At 52.3% G+C, this 20,453-nt stretch overlaps 9 protein-coding genes across 9 annotated transcripts; 2 read left to right on the top strand and 7 right to left on the bottom strand.

Annotated features, from left to right (window-relative positions):
* Positions 1–392: 392 nt before the first annotated feature.
* On the bottom strand, positions 393–1,430 carry Asppvi_001194 (uncharacterized protein; the record flags this gene model as incomplete). Its single annotated transcript, XM_043297495.1, has 3 exons — positions 393–671; positions 717–933; positions 982–1,430. 3 exons carry the CDS (start codon positions 1,428–1,430, stop codon positions 393–395), a joined length of 945 nt encoding a protein of 314 aa, XP_043153430.1.
* Positions 1,431–2,687: 1,257 nt separating this feature from the next.
* On the bottom strand, positions 2,688–4,261 carry Asppvi_001193 (putative MFS sugar transporter; the record flags this gene model as incomplete). Its single annotated transcript, XM_043297494.1, has 3 exons — positions 2,688–2,789; positions 2,836–4,118; positions 4,168–4,261. 3 exons carry the CDS (start codon positions 4,259–4,261, stop codon positions 2,688–2,690), a joined length of 1,479 nt encoding a protein of 492 aa, XP_043153429.1.
* A 912-nt stretch (positions 4,262–5,173) lies between these two features.
* On the bottom strand, positions 5,174–6,189 carry Asppvi_001192 (oxidoreductase, short-chain dehydrogenase/reductase family; the record flags this gene model as incomplete). The annotated part of the gene is made up of 2 exons (XM_043297493.1): positions 5,174–6,063; positions 6,117–6,189. The coding sequence occupies 2 exons, from the start codon at positions 6,187–6,189 to the stop codon at positions 5,174–5,176; spliced, it is 963 nt and encodes a 320-aa protein (XP_043153428.1).
* Positions 6,190–7,130: 941 nt separating this feature from the next.
* Asppvi_001191 (sialidase family protein) lies at positions 7,131–8,354 on the bottom strand (the record flags this gene model as incomplete). The annotated part of the gene is made up of 3 exons (XM_043297492.1): positions 7,131–7,611; positions 7,658–7,774; positions 7,825–8,354. The coding sequence occupies 3 exons, from the start codon at positions 8,352–8,354 to the stop codon at positions 7,131–7,133; spliced, it is 1,128 nt and encodes a 375-aa protein (XP_043153427.1).
* Positions 8,355–9,526: 1,172 nt separating this feature from the next.
* Asppvi_001190 (zinc-dependent alcohol dehydrogenase) lies at positions 9,527–10,738 on the top strand (the record flags this gene model as incomplete). Its single annotated transcript, XM_043297491.1, has 4 exons — positions 9,527–9,668; positions 9,715–10,082; positions 10,126–10,204; positions 10,257–10,738. 4 exons carry the CDS (start codon positions 9,527–9,529, stop codon positions 10,736–10,738), a joined length of 1,071 nt encoding a protein of 356 aa, XP_043153426.1.
* Positions 10,739–10,789: 51 nt separating this feature from the next.
* Asppvi_001189 (putative C6 transcription factor) lies at positions 10,790–12,453 on the bottom strand (the record flags this gene model as incomplete). Its single annotated transcript, XM_043297490.1, has 3 exons — positions 10,790–11,056; positions 11,136–11,589; positions 11,639–12,453. The coding sequence occupies 3 exons, from the start codon at positions 12,451–12,453 to the stop codon at positions 10,790–10,792; spliced, it is 1,536 nt and encodes a 511-aa protein (XP_043153425.1).
* A 488-nt stretch (positions 12,454–12,941) lies between these two features.
* On the top strand, positions 12,942–13,592 carry Asppvi_001188 (DUF967 domain protein; the record flags this gene model as incomplete). Its single annotated transcript, XM_043297489.1, has 2 exons — positions 12,942–12,974; positions 13,056–13,592. The coding sequence occupies 2 exons, from the start codon at positions 12,942–12,944 to the stop codon at positions 13,590–13,592; spliced, it is 570 nt and encodes a 189-aa protein (XP_043153424.1).
* A 253-nt stretch (positions 13,593–13,845) lies between these two features.
* On the bottom strand, positions 13,846–16,045 carry bipA (Hsp70 family ATPase KAR2; the record flags this gene model as incomplete). Its single annotated transcript, XM_043297488.1, has 4 exons — positions 13,846–14,411; positions 14,471–15,576; positions 15,633–15,828; positions 15,895–16,045. The coding sequence occupies 4 exons, from the start codon at positions 16,043–16,045 to the stop codon at positions 13,846–13,848; spliced, it is 2,019 nt and encodes a 672-aa protein (XP_043153423.1).
* Positions 16,046–17,048: 1,003 nt separating this feature from the next.
* On the bottom strand, positions 17,049–19,829 carry Asppvi_001186 (putative translation elongation factor EF-1 subunit; the record flags this gene model as incomplete). The annotated part of the gene is made up of 5 exons (XM_043297487.1): positions 17,049–18,256; positions 18,308–18,490; positions 18,540–19,283; positions 19,464–19,529; positions 19,604–19,829. 5 exons carry the CDS (start codon positions 19,827–19,829, stop codon positions 17,049–17,051), a joined length of 2,427 nt encoding a protein of 808 aa, XP_043153422.1.
* Between the last annotated feature and the right edge of the window lie 624 nt (positions 19,830–20,453).

The following is a 20,453-nucleotide window of genomic DNA, read 5'->3' as shown; positions in this document are numbered from 1 at the left end:
ATTGATTGACAAAAGAATCAGACTTGAAGATCATATTTATTCCAGCCGCGCAAGGAACAGCACTTGGCAGATCCACCAACAGCACTAGTCCCAAACGGGGGGTCGCCAACTGGAAACATGGAGCATACAGAGTAAAAGATCGACACCAGCGTTTCGTCAGGCCGGCTCTTCTGCCGACGGACTGCGACGGAGAATGACGGCTTCTGTTTCGAATGCTTAAATTCGTTTGAGATTAAGTTAATTAATCGTTCCTGCATCATCAGCGGTGCACGTGAGAAGCTGCCGGATCTGGGTTATGGCCCTCTGGCGATATTCTAGAGATATGCATGAACTCAATATGTTCATTATGTCATGTATGTATATACATCATTATACTGATTATACTCATACTCCTATCCTCTGATATGCTCGCGCGTATATACCTTTGGGAGTGACTCCGATTTCCGCCCATCTCCTCCATTCCCAGTCAGAGCTTCGATATCCTCGTCCGTCGGGCGTAACCGACCACTGCCCTCCATGCGATGATGCTGGGGGTGATTTTCCCCGGTATGTAACAGGATCTCGCCACCCATGTTCCGTTTCCGAAACCAGTAGGCGCGCATACGATCCAGAGCGGTTTTGAAGTCGTCGAGAATGACGGTGTCGCAGAGACATTTGAAGATAAACGACAACTGTACTGTCAGCAGAAATCCTTACGAAATGGCAGAGAAAAATACCTTCCAGAATGGCTCGATGCCCGTCGGCAAGGACGAATGGCTAAACACGTTGAGGACGCTGCAGGTATCGACGATCATGAAAGCAATGGAGAGACACATGGACGCCAGCATGATGCCAAACCGCGGGGAGACGCTGACCAGCTCGAAGATCCCAAAGTTGTATTCGCGTTTGATAGTGTAGAAGAGGGAGCAGGTGGTGAAGATCCACCAGGGGTCACTACTCAATCAGCTTCAACCTTACGAAAAATAGGGTACTAGGACGAACCGGAAGATAGGCTCGAGCGGCCTCGTCGTCAGAAAGATCTTGTTGTAGTTGTTGAAATAGGCAAAATTCGCATAAATCTCCAGCACCCAGTAGGGCTGCGCCAGGATCACGGTCCCGATATAGAACAGCGACACCTTCCTCGACATGAACGGGCGGTTCTTCATCCAGGCGATCACATTGTGCAAGCTCCACGAGACATTCAGCCCGACGGCCGTGACGCTCTGGTACCACCCGTAGACGGGGTCTTTGGGGAAGATGAAGGTCCCATTGGGCATGGCCAGGATCAACTCCAGGAGAATCAATTTGTGGAGCAGAATGTGCTTCTTCATGTTGACAAACGTCACCGAGGCCATGACCAGCAGGCAGCCCAGCATGAGGCCCTGGCCCCATGCCTCAAGCACGAGGCCATCGGGATTGGTGGGTCGCGAGATGCGATCCGATGCCGACATTGGTCACAGTTGCATGCTGAAGCGGCAAATAAAATAAAAATAAACAGGAGAATGGAAGGAAGGACGCAGCGGTGAAAGAACGGAGAGTATTCGGTGAAAAGAAAAGGTAAAGAATGGAGGCGATCTGCAGGTGAGAGAAGATGTCGTGGGACACAATGCAAATATAATGGTCTGTGGGGTGCAAAATCTGGGTCAGAATCGTGAAACTGGAGAATATGGGGTAGCTAGGTAAAAAGTATCGGCTACTGTCTAGACCCTAGATTCGAAGAGACCCGACCCACGAGGCGATATATAATAATGCCACAGCCATATGGCTGGAATAACTCTCAAATCCCGGGGAGGGGACATAGCAGAACACCGGCCAAAGGTTAAGAAAAGGTCAAAGAGCCGTGGCCATAGCAATCGGTACCATCACCGTCCAGGGGATAATCTACGCGATTGGTCTGKCAATCTCCCCCGCCGACTCTCTCAGGCAAAACTACCATGGAACCGGCCCGGAAACAGGGTCTGGAAGAATCAAAAGCCAGAGGGTGGTCTTTGCTATCTGCCTCGAGTCTCTACAGGTCTGTGCCTGTCTGTGCCTGTCTGTGCCTGTCTGTGCCCGTCTCCTATAGTTACTTCTTTGATAGAAGTGCATTGTCATGATACTTTTGACTACTTGACTGCAACCTTCTTGACTGAATATCGATCGGCATCGGATAGTCAAGCATCATGAATAGACCACAAAGACCACGGACGGGGGAACGGAAAACGGTCCTATGGAAACGGGGACGAAGAAAACTTTGCCACTGCGGAGAAAGGGAGTCCGGGGAGGAGAACCAATGTAAATGCCTCAAATGGCTCCGTCCCTGGCAGTTAGTCTGGTTGTACTAGGGTACTTACGGATAGCACCGTGCTTAGCGTTCGTATTACTTTTTTGCTTTGTTCAGAGCATCTAGTGTACGAGCAGACTGGAGAGGATAGCAAGAACAATGTCAAGAGTTTGGTGTCGATTTGTTCTGCTGATCTGTCTCAGCCTTGTGGATAGTATCTTTATAGTCGCACGAGTAGAGTCGACTCTCACTTGAGTCAGTCAAAGAAGCGAAACATGATTCTGGTTCTTCTTCTCTGCTGCCTGCAATGCATGTGAAACCGCTACGCCACGTTCAGAACTATAAACCTCCAGCCAAAGTATAAGCGGATACCATTACGTGCAGCTTCAACCACAGAAAAAGTCTGCTCTTCTTCCTCCAATCAAGACCCTCCTGAACCGAAGACTCAAGCCGTCTTGACTGAAGGCTCCGCCTCGTCGTCGCGGCCCTTTTGCCGAGTTCCTCCCCCAAACACATTCTGCATTTCTTCCAGGGAATGGCGAGAAGTCTACGGGATTAGCTGAGGAAAGCAGAGACCGAAGGAAAAGACATACCTCTCGCAAAAAGAACCACGAATACCCAATAATAGCATAGTTGAAAATGGCAAACATCAGAAACATCCGCCATCCAATGTTCTCAATCGCGTGCGGCGTCACCTGCGACATCATAAAATTGAACAGCCACTGCGACGCCGCCCCCACCGTCACTCCCACCTCGCGTGTGCGACTCGAGAAGATTTCTCCTACGTAAAGCCATGGCAGCGGGCCCCAGGACATGTTGAAACTAAACGCCTCGGCATAAGTCATGATGATCATCGCGATGCCCGCGTGCGTCGCTCCAGTCTCAGCAGCACCCGTCGACGCCTTAGTCGGGTGCGTCGCCAGCACACACGCGATGATGAGCATAAAGGAGCCCATCGCACCCGCGCCGACCATGAACGGGACCCGGCGCCCGATCCGATCCATGACAAACAGCTGGAAGACGCTGACCCCGACCACCTTGACCACTCCGAAGAATCCCGTCACCAGCTTAGCCGAGGCGCCCGCGCCGACCGCCGCGAAAATCTGCGTCGCATAGTACGCCAGCGAGGTGTTGCCCGTCAGCTGCGCACACAGCTGGATCGTGACGGCAATGAAGATCCGGTACCGATTCGCCGGCAGCAGCAGCTCGCGCCAGGTCCAGCTCTCCCGCACGCGCGCCTCCTCCTCGATCCCCGTCAGGATCTCGTCAAACTCTTGCTGCAATTCGGGCGTCTCCTCGCCGCCGCGTACCCACCGCAGCGAATCCCAAGCGGCGTCCGTCCGGCCCTTGGCCGCCAGCCACCGCGCGCTCTCCTTGACCGTGCACATGCCCGCCAGCAGCAGCGTCGACGGCAGCAGCTGCAGCCCCAGCGCAATCTGCCACTGCTTCGTCGCCGACGGCTGGTCCTTGGACACCGCGTACGTCACCCAGTACGCGACCATCACGCCGCACGCAAAGAACCACTGGAAACACGCCCCCAGCCGCCCGCGGAACTCCTTGGGCGACATCTCCGCCGCGTACATCGGGATCAGCACCGTCGCGGCCCCGATTCCGATCCCGGCAATCACGCGGCCTGCGTAAAAGGTGCCCAGCGTGTGCGCGTTGATGACCTGCAGGATTGTGCCGAGACTAAAAACCAGCGAGCTGATGATCAGCCCGGTCCGGCGGCCCAGCCGCGAGGCTATCGGCGTGGTGAAGAAACATCCGAAAAACGCGCCGGCCTGCAGAATAGACACAGCGTTTGAGTTGACGGTGGTTTTCTGCGCTTGAGTGTATCGAAAGTCCTTCTGGAAGGATTCCAGCGTGAGAACGCCGCCTATCAATTAGCTGGCCGTTTTTCCTTTTTCTTGATAGGAGCAACGCACTGATCACACCCGTGTCAAACGCAAAGGCAAACGAGCCCATGCAACTGGCCGACACCAGATAAATGGCCCGAAGCAAGCCAAGTCTTTTGCCCATGTCGCTCACCTTTACTTCAGAGACAAGCTGCAAGAAAAAAGCGACGAGCCTCTTGACTTATAACCAAGGTAAACATAAACGCAAGGTCAATGCATTGCATGCCAATCATCCCTGCCGTTGCGTGATCTGAGGTGTCGGTGTCGGTGTCACACCCGCAACACGAAGCTCGCTGAACAGGAAAGCTTGGGGATGATCCCGCCGTTTCGACATCCTGATAGGTGACTGACTCCAGATGCCACGCGGTTTAGTGCCGGTCGTCCAGTCCCAGACGGCTGATTCCTTTGTCTATTGCGTTGCGAGTGAGCAAGCATGTTTGGAGCCGAGTCCCGACCCGCTCGGCTATGCTTACTACTGACTCGTGATGTCGATATAGAATTATCCGTAGCTCTAGATAATGTGAGGACCAAAGTGATTGGTGAGTGTGTTGGATACTGAGTCGATTGGTTGGTTGATGATGGGCAAATCATGGTCGCGATGACGTGACGGGTCAATGCTTCCAGCTGTAAAGATGGAGTCGTCATCATATATTCTTTTGAGACCGCAGTTCTTTGTTCGTACGCGTCTCTTGCCCTCGAGACGACACACGGATGAATCTTGATGATCTTTGTTGTACCCCGCAAATGATAAGGTACGCTCAGACGAACCGGGGTAGATGCCAATAGAATCCGGCCGGCAATAATCATCACAATTAAAGAGAATGATCAACAGTACATACTCTGTTTTATCTGTAGCATTTTGACATACGTAAAGCATAAGTGGTGATTTTATATAAGGACTTAGAGCATACTGAGGGCTCTTCCCCTGGCTATGAAATATAAATACATATTAATCATGACGTTTCTCACCTGAAACCACCTCTTCCATGTATCAACTACTGTACGGCCAAGCACCCTGACGCAGGAGGCCATCCTGCTAAGAAGAAGCTTGACGAACCCCAGACGATCTAGTCATGTACTCTGCCAGCTCCTCCTCCGTCCACTCCCACAGCCTCTCCGCCAAAGCATCATCACGCGCAACCCTATCAAGCTCCCCCGGCACCCCCACCGGCTCATAATACTGCCCGTTCACCAACTCCTCTTTCGGCGCCGTCGCCGCCCAGAGCTGGGTATACGCACCCTCCGCAGGCTTCACCACCTTACCTATATTAGTCAAATAGATTGACGCGCGGTTCCACCAGCTCAGGTTCTCGACCATCTCCGTGCTCACCACCCCGGGATGGACCGAGACGCAGGTGATGGCGGGGTACCGACGGGCCAGCTCACGCGCATACAGGAGATTAGCGAGCTTGCTCTGCCCGTAGCGGATCCAGGGGCCAGCGCCAAAGGCGAGGAGATTTTGCACGGTCTTGAGGTCGGAGAAGGCGATCCCGGCGCGGGGGTGCAGATGGAAGGCCAGCGAGGTGAGGAGGACGATGCGCGCGTCCGAGTGCTCCTCCGCTGTCCGCTGCAGCAGCGGCAGACACTTCTGGATTAGCAGTGCGTGGCCCAGGTGGTTGGTGCCGAATTGCACCTCGTAGCCGTCCTTTGTCAGCGCGGGCGCCTGCGGCATGACGCCTGCGTTGCACATGAGGATGTCGAGCCGGGATTCCTGGCTGAGGATTGTTTCGGCTGCTTCGTTTACGGAGGCGAGGGAGGCCAGGTCGCAGGGGAGGAACGAGACAGGCGTCGGAGAGTTTGAGCCTGCTACCTGTTTGATAAGCTCGTCGGCGCGCTTTGCGTTCCGTCCGCTGATGTAGATGTGTGCGGGCGGCTGTGAGTGTTTCGCCAGATGGAGCACCGTCGCGGCGCCCAGACCGGCAGTTCCTGTGATATGTTAGGGGAACGCCAATGCTGAGGGAATGCCATGCTGGTCTAACCGCCAGTTACTAGAATGACCTTCCCGGAGAGGTCTGGCATTTTATCGGGACTAAACGACACACTGGTTGGCATTTTGATCGTGCTGCAGGATATCTCAATGACTCGGGATGAAGCCAGATGGTTTGTTCGTAGGGTGATTCCAGACGGTTTGAATGGCTGACAAGACCCTTAACTAAGTAAACCCTATCCGAAAGAACGATACTGCCATTCTATTCGGGTGCGGCGTGATTCCAGAGCCGATTCCCGGGTTGTTGCGCAGGGACGGACCGAATGAGTCATTGTGCCGGGATGAAAGACAGGGATGAAAGCGGCTAGGGAAATGTGTTGGAGATATGGTTTGGTTGGCGTTATGTAATAGCTGCTTGTTTGTAGGCCAGCATCAGACTGATTACTCCGAGTCCGAGTCAGGTAATTAGTTGGTGCGTTTGTTCGTGCGTTCTAAGCTATCAATATATTGAATCACGCGTGGGTGTACAAGATGTTGTCTGTGTTGTACCAATTGGTTATTTCTGCCTAGTATACTCTCTAATTAACAGGATCATCAAGCGTCGTCCATTGCATTAGCTTCAAATGTATTCAGTAAGTCTGTACCTGCAGGATCAAAGTATGCAGAGCATCCAGCAGGATCGAGCTGCAGTGAGGTCCCATACGGGCTGCCATATACATGCAGATGTAATATATTGACAGCAATTTAGAGTAGAATCGAATGTCCTTATAGGAAGTATTCCAGGCAGCTACTAACAACAGTACTAAAAGTCATAACGGTGATTCCATAGAGCATGCTATATGGTAGCATATGGAGCCATCTGGCCTGATAGCTCTGTTATATATGCCTTTTAATAGCTTCTATACAGAGATGTAGTTAAATGTTACTGAGATATGCTGCAATCGCAAGCAGATACGTCTTGCATGAGATGAATAAGTTATAGTTCATCTGACTGTACATGGACACGTTGATCCCATCATCTGCTCACTTCTGGTCAATCCTACACTGCTCAGTACTCCACCGAGTACTAACGCAGTGCTTCCTCCAGGTTCAGCAGGGTCACAGTAACCTTGTTGCTCTGCCCATTCAAGACACCGGCGCCATTAATCAAGAGCATCTTCGGGTCCTCGTTGAGAACCCGCAGCGACCGGGTATAAGAGTTCGGCTCAGACGTAGGGATCTCCCTCCACGGGCCCTCACCCAGCGCCTGGTTGATGAACACGCTGCTGGACGAATATGAGCTCACGATGATCGTTCCGTTGACGCCGCCGTACGGGCTCCAGACGACGTAGGGCGACGAGGTGGGGACATGGCCCGTGTTCGTGACAAGGCGCTGGTGTGGAGCGGACAGGAAGTTCTCCGGGTCCGCCGAGATGCGGTAGTAGACGGGGAAGGAGTAGCTGCTGGTGCCGAAGAAGGAGCCGTATTCGTAGGTGTAGATGTATTTGCCGTTGGGGAGCTTGGCGACCACGGGCATGCCGGGACGGTCGGTGTAGGTTGGGTAGGCACTGTTATAGGTCAGTCTCGTTCCGCCACAGTGATGGGTAGACATACACATCGTCAACGACAGGACCCCAGTTCTTGAGGTCCGTTGTAACCTGGTGGACCAGCTTCTGGCCGTGGGTGGTGTTGGCTCTCTGGTCGGAATAGTAGCAGATCAACTTGCCATTGCTGTCACAGACGGTTAGAACTGGAATGACTATTATCCGATGGAGACTTACTGAGCCATCAGGAAAGGCTCCCATACTGGCGTCAACCCGTTGTCGGGAACAGCCTTCCCGCCAGCAGCAATGTGGCTCACAAACTTCCACGTCACACCAGAGTCGTGCGACGCATACAGCTCAATGTGCGTCGACGATAGATCGGTGGGAATGGCGCTGCCCGCCATCAGGATCGTCCCCGCAGGGAACGATCCAATGCGTTCCGGGAGTCTGTACAGAAACGGCTGGTAGCGCAATCCGTAGCCATACACCTGGTCGTGGATCTGCGAGAGCTCCTTCCAGGTCCGTCCGTGGTCACTGGACCGATAGACAGGGAAGTACACTTGTGGGGGCTCCTTGGAGTAGTTCTCCCAGATGCTTAGGAGGTCCCCGTTGGGCAGCTCCAGGTTGCGCGCGTACAGGACGCGCGGGACGTTGTAGTCAGCCGGGGGACTGAAGACAGTCACCGCATTGTAGGTAGGAATGGTGGCCCGAGGGACACTCGCAGCCAGGGCCAAAGGCGCGAGGGTGAGAAGGCGAAGTAATCTCATTGTCAGTCAGGAGCTTGCGTAGTTGACGGCTTGAGCTGTCAGAAGTGTTCCTGTAGACTGCCGCAACCCCGGTTTTATAGTTGACCATTGCGATGCTCACTTCGTCACTCTCCAATCGAATCATGATTAGACGAAAGAGTCTCAGCGAGGTAGAGTATCGAAAATGCGGAGGGAGCTTCATCCCGCCGGAGTTGTCCCCTGTACGGACTCGCCCAGAACCGTAACTATGCAAAGGCTAGCCACTCTGGGAATTTCCATCAATCGTATTCCTGCATTAAAATAGAGGCAAATGAAAAGCTAGATGCCATCGTCATTTTGATCGAGAAGTTAACGGTACCGGAATTTGTCGAGGGAAGGAGTTTAGCAGCATACAGAGAGTCGGAAAGAGGCATGAACGGCTTCTTCAGATCAGCGAGTTGTTTTGTCGATAAGCGGGTGATCTTCAGCAGCGGCATAGCATCTTGATCTCTCGATCTCTTCAGCACTCAGCCAGGAAGAGGGGATGAATGAACGATCATCATTGGTCGATGCAGAATCATGCAATAAAACGGTGATGCGTCATATGCTCGGAGAAATGCCTCGGAGAAATGCCCACGTTGGCTTGAGGAGAATTGATATCTGGAATTGACTGACTCCATAGAGACACGGCGTGTGGAGTGCAGCAGGCGGAGCCGAACTCTGGGGTGAGAAGTGAGACATCGAGATCCTTCTAATGATGTTACCAGTTAGCGCAGTTTAGCCAGTATAATTAGCCTGTTTTAATGCGGGGAACAGAGAAATCCCAGGAAACGAGAAGTTGTACGGAGGACGAAGTAGATAGCGGACACCCTATTCTCAGCACATGACAGCGCCTCGCACAGGTGAATTCTGAAGACCTCATATTTGCCATCACTCGGAGAATTACAATTCTCCAGTCTCGAGGTTACACAAATCGCGAATGCAATGAAGGCACTGGCTTTCTGTACAAGTCGAGTCTCTTTAATGCAGGACAAATAGCCAATTGGAGAAATATAGCGTACAACAATGCCAACAAAGTGATGCATGATTGCTATAATTCTCATACATGATGTCCTGCTACATGTTCTATTTAATCTCATGACCCAGACGAGTGTATCCAGAGTGAAAGACTGAATTTCAGCTTGCTCCAAAATTTCGTATCTACGCCCTTAACGATGCAAATCCCACAGATTCAGACTGTAGCTCTTGTCTCGGAACTTGGAGGCAAGGTGGAATTCAACGATCAGTATCCTGTCCCAGTCCCGGGTCAAAACGAGGTGCTCGCAAAGGTCCTCTACACCGGTGTTTGTCAGAGTGGTGAGTTCACCAGTCTCAAGTAGAGTCAATTCTCCTAAGCATGCAGATCTCCACACCAAGAATGGAACTGCAGCTGGTGCCGACGGAAATCCCATCACGAACATCAAGCGTCCTCACGTTGGTGGACACGAAGGAGTCGGTCGGATTGTGGCACTGGGTCCTGGTTGCGGACCTGACTTGAAAGTTGGAGGTCTGGTGGGCATTCGTTTCGCCAGCCGTATCTGCAGACGATGCGAGTTCTGCCTCGCCGGGACAGAACAGTATTGCATCAAGAGCACCAACCATCTGCACCACGAGGATGGCAGCTTCCAAATGTACATTGCCCTCGACGCAGACTATCTGACAATCCTGCCGGACGACATTGATCCGAAAGTCATTGGCCCGGTCTTATGCGCTGGGGTGACGGCTTACAAGGTTTGCAAGCCCCCATCGGTTCCGTGGTCTTCTAACCTGTTAGGCCGTTCTCAATGCCAACGTCAGAGCGGGAAACTGGTTCGTTGTAGTGGGTGCTGGAGGCGGCCTCGGACACCTCGCGGGTAAGGTTGTTCCCTCGTCAAACCACAAGACGGCCAGCTGATACTGTATCAGTTCAATACGCAAAAGCCCATGGTGCACTGGTTATCGGAGTCGACACTGGAGATAAACGAGACTTCGTTCTCGGACTTGGTGCTGTCGAGTTCATCGACTTCAAATCTAACAACCCTGTGCAGCGTGTTCACGAAATCACTGGACTGGGGGCACACGCTGTAGTTGTGACTGCCGGCAATGCAAAAGCTTTTGCCCATGCATGCGACATGCTGCGCGTCGGAGGCACACTGAGCTGCGTCGGCATTCCCCCAGGGCGTCCCGTGCTGGAGACCCCCATCTGCACCATTGTCATCAAAGGGCTCAGGATCACCGGCAATCTGGTTGGTTCACTCAAAGAATGTATGGAAGCGGTTGAGTTGGTCCGTCGGGGAATGGTCAAACCAGAAATCCGAGTCCGGCCATTCAAGGATCTGCCTCAAGTGTACGAGGAAATGGAGAAAGGTGATATTTCAGGACGAATCGTCCTCCAGATTGCAGAGTGATCTTTGTCTTTCGTTCTCATCTTTGGCTGCTGGATAAGATTGATACTTCGATCAATGAACGTGGTCAGCTTGCTCTGACATAATCTCCTCTTCCACATCTAGCCTCGCAACAAGCCCGACACTCAAACGAGCAGGGGCCATCACCAAAGCCTCGGCTGTTTTCGCACGAAGAATTGATTTCAGCATCGGATCATGCTCCAGAAATGGCAGAATCTTTTGGTACAAAGCGTGTAGAAAGTCTTGGGGCCCGATCTGAAGGGCGTTCGAAAATGAGCTTGGGGGAGTATAGATGATGGTGTCTGCCAGAGAGTTGGCAACCTCAAAACACTTCAATAGCTATACTAACGTCATTCTCTCACTCGACAACATTTCTTGCAGTAGTCTGCATGAGACTCACCTGGTCCCGCCCCAAAGGCAGCAAGTCTGTCGCAGACAGTCCTTGCAGGGACATTAACAGATCACGACCAACAACTACTGGGAATCGAAAGGTCATCGCCTCGGTGGTAGAGATCGAGGATAACAGATGCCGAGATAGTGCTTCCTGCCAGACAATAGTTCTCATCCATTCTCTCGTGATGTAACAGTCCGCCAGCCGTGTGGATGCCTGGTCGTCTGAGTTGAAGGCTAGTAGCGACAGTGCTGCTTCTGTTTCAGCTAGAGTAGCTGCAGATAAAGCTTGAGCCAAACTGCCACTGCGGCATCGTCGTGCCTGGACCTTGTCGAATGTGACAAAAAGACTGAAAAGCTCGAGTAACCCCCGCGCATGAGGGTTCATTGCCAGTTGTGCTGCATCCGGAACCTGAACTGGATCACTGTATGAAGGCCTCACACCAAGGTGCATGGCATATCCTCTGCGCTGCATCAGTACCAGCGGAGTTCTCATTATGCTTACAGACCTACCTCTCAGACACCCACAGCAAAAGAAACACAATCTCCTCGTTTGCAACAACGCCATCCGTAACGACACAATTCTGTTCGTTCGTGTCCAACCGTAACAATCTCGCGCTCGCGATGGCCTCCTGTATAAACAGCATAGCCGACTTCCGCTGGTTAATCTTTGCATGATACACATGCAGAAAGAATGAAACAAGCACACCCCTGATGTCAAGATTCTCCCTGTAGTCACTCCCCTCCCGAAGTCGCATACACTCCAATTTGAGCAGGGCACTGTCTACCGTCTGCTCATTTTCGCCAGCGATGGGAGAAAGCTGCAACTGTGCCATCGTCGCGGCACACAGCGCCAGCACTAAACAAAGTGTCTGTGCATCGCAGGTGCCGTTCTCCACCTGTTGGCAAAGCGCATCTGCGCGGACCACCGGCCAAACACTATACGAGAAAGTCTGGTACAGGCGGACGATATAGACCAGTACCGTATTGGGAATGCATGTCTCATTTCTCCAGCCTGATGCAGACAGGGCGTCATCCCCCTCAGCATCAGCCTGAACGTCAGCACGGTTTACCGGACGATTCTCGACCGACTGGGTGCTTGCAGCAGCTTCCTCCGTACGAGCATCGCCGATCGATCCATCACTGGCGGACCTGCCTTTGTTGGTATATCGTCGGGCTTTTGGTCCCCTCCTTCCCGGGGGCTTGAGGTACGTGCAGTCCGCTTCCTTGGACGTCTTCAGGCAAGTATCGCAAGGCAAGGAGCCGCTACACTTCACCTTGCGAGATATGCACTCATCACATGCTCTTTTGGTGAGTTGTCGGCGCATCCGATCAGGTATTCCGTATCTTCTATATCTGCTATCAAAGTGATCTGAAGTGTCGTGCAAGTGGAGTTCCTGTTACCACAGGATGATCAAGCACCTGCAGATGAGGGGAAGCCGCGCTGTCCATGCATGCTGGACAGACATTGGTGGGTTCTACAAGCATACTCTAAAGCACTTGCTAACCTCCGTATACTGAAAATTCCAACAGAAATCTCCATGTACTCTTCATCAGATAATATCCTCAATTCTCAAGAGAAGATGTCGACTCTCAGTATCGGCCAACCTATCTCCTTCGGCCGACGTCATGACCCCGCCGCGGGAGGGAGGACCTTCCCTACTTTCAGATCCCTTCCATATGTGACAATCGAAATTAGGTAGAAACTCCATAGACTCACCGAATCATCCGCATATATACCCTTCATTTCTTCATCTTCTCTTCTCTCCTCTCATTTCCCACCCTTCCTCCTAAAAACGCACTTAGACCCTTCAAAATGGACAGACCACTCGGCCCAACCAGCACAGACGTACGCCAGCCCCAGACCCAGCAACTATCAACCCTCAGCCATCAATGCTGCACGAACACGCACTAACAAGAAGAACACCAGGTCCGCGAGCTCGCCGCCCAGGAATCCTCCTCGGCAGTGATCTTCCCCTCCTTCACATCCACAACCGCCTGGTCGCTCGGCCTCGCCCTCCGCGACCGCATCCTCTCCCTCCCCGCCGACCAGCGCAAACCGGCCCTCATCTCAATCTGTCTAACCGGCGGCTCCGAGCCCCACGTTATCTTCCAGTGCGCAACTGAACCGGGCACCGTCGCCGACAATGAGGTGTGGGTGAGGCGGAAGCGGAATACCGTGCTGCGGTTCGGTGTGTCCAGCTGGTTGATGCGGAATAAGATGCTGACGAGCACGGGGCTCAGTGCGTCTGAGGTGGAGGAGGCGTTTGTGAAGAAGTACGCGCTCAACAGCTCGAGTGGTGGTGCTGCGGATGACTATGCCATCCACGGCGGTGCGTTCCCGGTTCGGGTCAGGAGCGTCGATGGTGTGGTGGGAGTCATTGTTGTCAGTGGGTTGAAGCAGGAGCACGATCACCAGGTCGTTGTCGAGGTGGTCCGGGATTACATCCTGAACAGCAGCGCTTGAGCTGTCTGGATATCCATCCGCTGTCGGCGTATTCTACATAAGCGAGGACAGGATTGATTGGGCTCGATTGAGCAACCGCTTTGTATAGTACGTGAATAGTCTAGGCAAAAGGCAAAAAGAAAGTACATATCAATGAGGTATCATTTATTTTGCCTCTTAACATACATCGAGGCGACTCTGGCTTATTCCCAAAGGAAAATCCATAATGAATCAATTAACAAATCAAAACTCCGTAAATCCCTCTAAAGTAATTTTACAGTTCGTCATGGCCGCTGGGCTCCTCCTCCTCATCCGCCGGTGCAGAGCCATACAGCTTGCTGGTGATGGGGTAGGCGACGTTGGACAGTTGCTCCTTCTGCTCCTCAAAGTCTTCGGTGGTGGCAGTGGCAGCGTTGTCCTCCAGCCAGTCGGTAACCTCCTTGACGGCATCCAAAATAGTCTGCTTGTCATCCTCATCGATCTGGCCACCAAGACCGTTCTCGTCGTTGACCTGGTTCTTCAGGCTGAAGGCATAGTTCTCCAGCGAGTTACGAGCCTCAATCTTGGCCTTKATAGCCTTGTCCTCCTCGGCGAATTCCTCGGCCTCGGCGACCATGCGGTCGATCTCCTCCTGGGACAGACGGCCCTTGTCGTTGGTAATGGTGATGGACTCGGCCTTGCCAGTACCCTTGTCGCTGGCGCTAACCTTCAGGATACCGTTGGCATCCAGGTCGAAGGAGACCTCAATCTGAGGCACGCCACGAGGGGCGGGAGGGATACCAGTCAGCTCGAACTTGCCGAGAAGATTGTTGTCCTTGGTCAGAGAACGTTCTCCCTCATCTGAGACATCAGTCAGTATATCGCCATATCTTCAATCAAGCACAATGGCAAATACTTACAAACTTGGATCAGGACGGTGGGCTGGTTGTCAGCGGCGGTCGAGAAGATCTGAGACTTGCGGGTAGGGATGACAGTGTTGCGGGGAATGAGCTTGGTCATGACACCACCGGTGGTCTCAATGCCCAGGGTAAGAGGGTTGACGTCCATGAGAACGACATCGCCGGTACCTTCCTCACCAGAGAGGACACCACMCTGAACGGCAGCACCGAAAGCGACAGCCTCATCGGGGTTGATACCCTTGGAGGCCTTCTTGCCACCAAAGAACTCCTCGAGGAGAGCCTGGACCTTGGGAATACGAGTGGAACCACCGACCAGAACAATGTCGTTGACATCGGACTTCTTGACCTTGGCGTCCTTGAGCACCTGCTCGACGGGCTTCAGGGTCTTCTTGAACAGATCCATGTTGAGTTCCTCAAACTTGGCGCGAGTGAGAGTCTCCGAGAAGTCCTCGCCGTTGTGGAAGGATTCGATTTCAATGCGAGTGGACATCTGGGAAGACAGAGTACGCTTGGCCTTCTCGACTTCGCGCTTCAGCTTACCCATGGCCTTAAGATCCTTGGAGACGTCAACGTTGTTCTTCTTGTTGTATTGCTTGACGAAGTAGTCCATGACGCGGTGGTCAAAGTCCTCACCACCAAGGTGGGTGTCACCGGCAGTAGCCAAGACCTCGAAGACGCCGTTGTCGATGGACAGAAGGGAGACATCGAAAGTACCACCACCAAGATCGTACACGATGACCATACGCTCATCACCAGTCTTGTCCAGACCGTAGGCGATAGCGGCGGCGGTGGGCTCGTTGACAACACGGAGAACGTTCAGGCCGGCAATGGTACCAGCGTCCTTGGTAGCCTGTCTCTGGGCGTCGTTGAAGTAGGCGGGAACGGTGACAACGGCGTGGGTAACCTTCTTTCCGAGGTAGCCCTCAGCGATCTCCTTCATCTTTCCAAGAACCATGGCGGAAACCTCCTCGGGGGTGAAGATCTTGGGGGACTTGTTGACTTCGACCTTGACGACAGGCTTGCCATCCTTGTTGACAATCTTGAAGGGGAAGTTCTTGGCGTCCTTCTGGACATCCTTGTCATCGAACTTGCGTCCAATCAGACGCCTGGCAGAGGTTAGCACAAACTCTTCAGCTATCGGAAACCCGACGGTCAAACTCACTTGATGTCAAAGATGGTCCGGGTAGGGTTCGCGGCGTATTGGTTCTTGGCGGCGTCACCAACCAGGCGCTCTTCATCAGTGAAGGCGACATAGGAAGGAGTGATACGGTTTCCTTGGTCGTTGGCGATAATTTCAACCTTTCCGTTCTGCATCACACCGACGCAAGAGTATGTTGTTCCGAGATCGATACCGATGACTATTGGCAGCACCATATTAGTAAAAGAATTTTCAAGTCTTCAGGAAAAGAATATTCGAGACGTACCAGTGCCATAGTTGTCCTGTACTGAGTCTTCCTCAGCGTGTGCTGTTCCGAAAAAGGCCAGAGGCGCAATGAAGACAAGGAGGAGGTAGAAGACAGTGGTCCAAGCAGTGAACGGCTTGGCCGCGCCATTGCGACTCGATAGCCGCGACATGATGAATATGTGATGTAAAAAGGAGCTCCTTTACAATAGGCCTGATAGAGAAATGTACAGGCTGTCAGGATGTCTCAATCCGGTGCGGTTGAGAATACGTGTCTATCTCCCAAAACACGCTCCAAAATCCCGAAGTCCTAGTAAACACACTTCCTTACAATGTAAAGGAAGAATGACAAGACAGTCAAGGGTTAGGAGAAAAAGAGAAACAAGCGAGAGGCGACCGGGGTTGTCGAAGGAATGAGTTGAAGAAAGAAGAGGAAGAAGAATGTCCAGGAAGCTACGGCCAGCTTTGTTCTTCTTGTATGGGTTGGCGGCGGCAAAGAGAACGCAGCGGCCATGCTGGCCTTTTCACGGGTGTTGCATTTAAGGTTACTTCTCGCCCTGCGATTGGCTGCTGCAGGCCTCCTGGGCTGAAGACTGAGTCAGCAGGGTCATTCACCGCCCGAGTTCTGCCGGCGAAATTCCGAGGCGTTCATCCACGCGATTCCCAAAAGGGAAGTCAGGGCTCAGTGGCCAGGGAAATGTGGAGCTGTCGATCGAAATTGCTAGAAGAGGACACTTTTGCTTCTCTCAATTGGCAGTTTCTTGGATACGTGGACAATATCCAATGGTTACGGCATTGACAATACCTATTATTGAGTCAAAMTCAGACGGTGCACCCAAATCTCGGGCTGAACCATATAATCACACTCTACGGATGCTGCGTAGTTGGATGCCAAGTKAACAGCTGGTCAATATCTTAGCCTTCCAGGCTTATATTCGTAGCCCTACAGAGTAACTCTGTAACTATCCCCTAGAGAGTCAAGCTATCAGATTCGATAACTACCATTCAGGGAATTGCATCGTATGTCTTGATCTCTATGGAATAAGCCCTATACTTAGGGGCAATTTGGAAAACATACAAAGAAGCGAAGCAATTTACAAGAGAATATGCAATCCCGGTCATAATATTTTCGTGATATCTATATACTTCGGACTAACTCTATCAATGTACTCGGTATCATTCAAGCAAGCCAGCGGCCACCGTGTCGCCTCCCGATCGTAGAACAATCCTCGTAGGTGCTTCCAGAGGCACTGCCTGGTCCATCTCAACCACAATGCGTGCCACACTACCAGGAGCAACAATCTTGGGCTTCTTCTTGATTACCGAGCCAGATCCCTTATCGAGCGTCGCGATCAAGCGGCTGATTCGTCCGGGAACGTGGAGACGTCCTCGGTGAATATCTACCATGCTAGGCATCAGATGATCGAACGCTAGCACCTTCGCAGTGAACGAGGTGATATTCGCGATGGGTGCTGATGCACGGCAAATAACATCGCCAGACCGAAGGTGAATAGGATCGATATTCGCCAGATTGAGAACCACGTTCTGACCAGCCACGGCCCAGTCGCTCGGCTCGCCGTCTACTTCCAGACTTCGAATGGTAGCCGTCTCCCCGCTAGGCATTGTCAGGATTTGGTCGCCCATTTGCAAGCTACCGGTATCGATCCGACCAGAGATCGAAAGAGGATTCTGCACGCTGCCACGGAAAACATCGCTGATCGTCATGCGCAATGGCTTGTCCAACGCATAGCTGTAAGGCTCGGTTGCCTCCAGCTCTTCGACCAGGGTACGGCCAGTGTACCATGAGGCATTCGGATCATCGGTGCGTCGAGTGACATTGTCTCCCCTAATGCCCGAGCAGGGAACGAAGGCGATATTCTTCGCCTGAAACCCAGCAGTGGTCAAAAATGACGAGATCTGTTGTTCAATCTCTTCAAACCGATCTCGGCTCCATTCCACCGCGTCCATCTTGTTCACAGCAACAATGATTCTTTGCACACCCATACTCCGCGCCAACAAGGCATGCTCCTTGGTTTGGCCCCTCAGCCCTGACTCGAAATTCCCGGTGCCAGAGTCGATAACGAGCACAGCAAAGTCTGCCTGGCTGGCCCCTGCAATCATGTTCGGAACAAAATCTCTGTGGCCTGGAGCGTCCACGATCGTGAAGACAGTATTCTCCGTCTCGAACTTGTTCGTCGCAATGTCAATTGTGACACCCCGAGCTCTCTCCTCCGTACCCTGATCAAGTACCCATGCAAGGGCAAAAGATCCTTTACCGATCTTCTCAGCCTCCCGCTGGTACTTCTCCAAGGTCCGTTGGTCAACAGCTTTCAAATCCGCCAGTAAGCGTCCCATAAGTGTGCTTTTTCCTGCATCAACATGACCTGACCAAATTGTCAGCGGCGTCCACCATGGTGTGGGGGATGAGTACTGACCGATAACTGCAAAGTTCATTGCCCTCTTCCGTTGAGTTTTATTGTACTCAGACAAGACATCCAAATTCTTGCTCTTGACAGCCACCTTCTCCTGGACACTAAGGTTGTTTATGCCACCAGCCAGGTCGCCCTGGTTCTTCTTGTCGCCTGCTGACTTTGACGCAGGTGGTTTCGACTTGAAGCCTGCCTATCTATTAGGGAACAATTTATATCTTTCTCCGAATAGCCAAACCTTTAGCTGAACTCTGAGCATTGAGAACCACGTCATCCGGGCTGGGACCTGCAAAGTCAAAGGGTTCAGTAAGATCTTGTCCGTAGATCTGCATGAGATCAACTGTGCTTGAATACAAGTGGCTGGGCTCGGTAATTTGGGGCCGCGTATTGGCTCCAACGATGGTGCTGGCAAATGTAGACGGTGGTGCCCGAATATTGACTTTGGGCTCCTCCTTTTCCTCTTCGCCGACGGATAGTTTCTTCGCGGCAGGTTCAACCGCAATCGTCTCTGGACTTTTTGACCTGAGAGGCTCCGGCGATAGCTTCTTCTGAGCTAGAGGACTCTCGGGAGGTGTCCGTCTCCCCAGCGTCCGAGGCAATTGCCCACTCTCGGACGGTTTCTGCGGCTTGCCATTACCTGCAAGCCTTTCCCGTAAGGACAGAGAAGCTAGTTTAGACTCGACCGGTGTTTTCTCGGGTGTACCAGCCACGCCAGGAGTTGTCGGTGCACCCGATGCGGCTTTGTCGGTCTCTTTCTTCTTCCGCGCAGCAGCCAAGGCTGCCAACTTTGACACTTTTCCACTACTCTCTGGCGCGCCTCCAAGCAAGCCCAGTCGAGGATACAAAGGTTCGATGAGGATCTCCGCTTTGCGATGCGCAGGAACGTTAAGCCATGGCGAATCACGAAAGAAGTCCTTGGCCGAGAAATGGGAGGATGCTGACGACGCGGTAGGAGGTAAAGGGTACGCCGGCACTGAGAGACCTGTTAGAACATTGAACACTCAAAATTCCAAGGTGGCGTCAGTTCCACTATTCACAACGTCCAAGGAAGGAATGATATACTCACTACAGTCTTAACATCGAGTCGCAATTGTGCGGATAATCCGAGCCCAACCACAAGCAGAGACAGAGAAAAACAAACACTGTATAGCAAAGAGCTTACCTTTCCCCTTAGCCGCTACCGGAGGAGCAGCGCTCTGCTTCTTCTTAATCTCTTTCGCTTTTTTCCCTGAAGCACGGTAACCCGAGTCAGCCTCCTCTCACCACGTTCAGCCATTCGCCAACAGCGCCCATCCAACCCACCTCGCAAGTAATTAACCGACTTCTCCACATCGTTATAGTAATGCCACAGCGCCTCTTGAACTTCATCCCGAGTCGCCGTCACAGAGGGTTCGCCGGAAAGTAACTGGGCAAGCACTTCCGCCGTACATTGCTCGAGGATCTCTTGCTCTTCCGGGTCGGGAGAGCCATATCCGTCATCATAGTCGTCGTCATCGTAATCCACGTTCTTCACGCGTTGTCGTGACATGGTGGAATTGTCCTTTGTATCAAGGTCTGAAAGGGCGGGGCAGCAGGATCGTGTCGAGGGGTATCTCGGTGTGGGTGGGGTTCGGAGTCCACAAGCAGATACTTGACAGAAAAGAGTAAGCAACGCTGCTACACTTCTCTGAGTCTTTCCCAATCTTATAGTATGAAATACGTTCTTTGAGAGGCAGGTAGCGGAAAAGTGATGGACAGGGGAGAGCTAGAGTTCCGCGGGATTGTTGTGAAGGTGAGAGGTTCAAGGCCACCACGTCATTCTCCACAGTTGCTGCTCTCGGTTTGCAGTATTTCCGTCAACTCAAGACGGGCTATCAACAAGTATGTGTATACGGAGAAAGAGATAAACTCAAATTTGTTTGTTCAATTTTTAATGCAAGTCTAACGGATGAAGTCACTCATTGCATAGCCGGGAGTTCCTATTACTCCATCGGATATACAGTGGTAATGATGCCTCTATGAATTCTCGAGCAATCCAAAACCGCTCTACATGATCGGGATAAGTGCAACACCTCATGTCCGTATATCCCTTCTATCGTGTGCCATGTGCATGCCATGATCATGAAGAGCTCTCGGTGAAAGATCGTAGTCCCTTCTGCGATGCATCCACAGA

The sequence above is a fragment of the Aspergillus pseudoviridinutans genome (assembly GCF_018340605.1).
Source record: "Aspergillus pseudoviridinutans IFM 55266 DNA, scaffold_1, whole genome shotgun sequence".
Taxonomy (NCBI): domain Eukaryota; kingdom Fungi; phylum Ascomycota; class Eurotiomycetes; order Eurotiales; family Aspergillaceae; genus Aspergillus; species Aspergillus pseudoviridinutans.
This window is presented reverse-complemented; position numbering and strand designations above follow the sequence as displayed.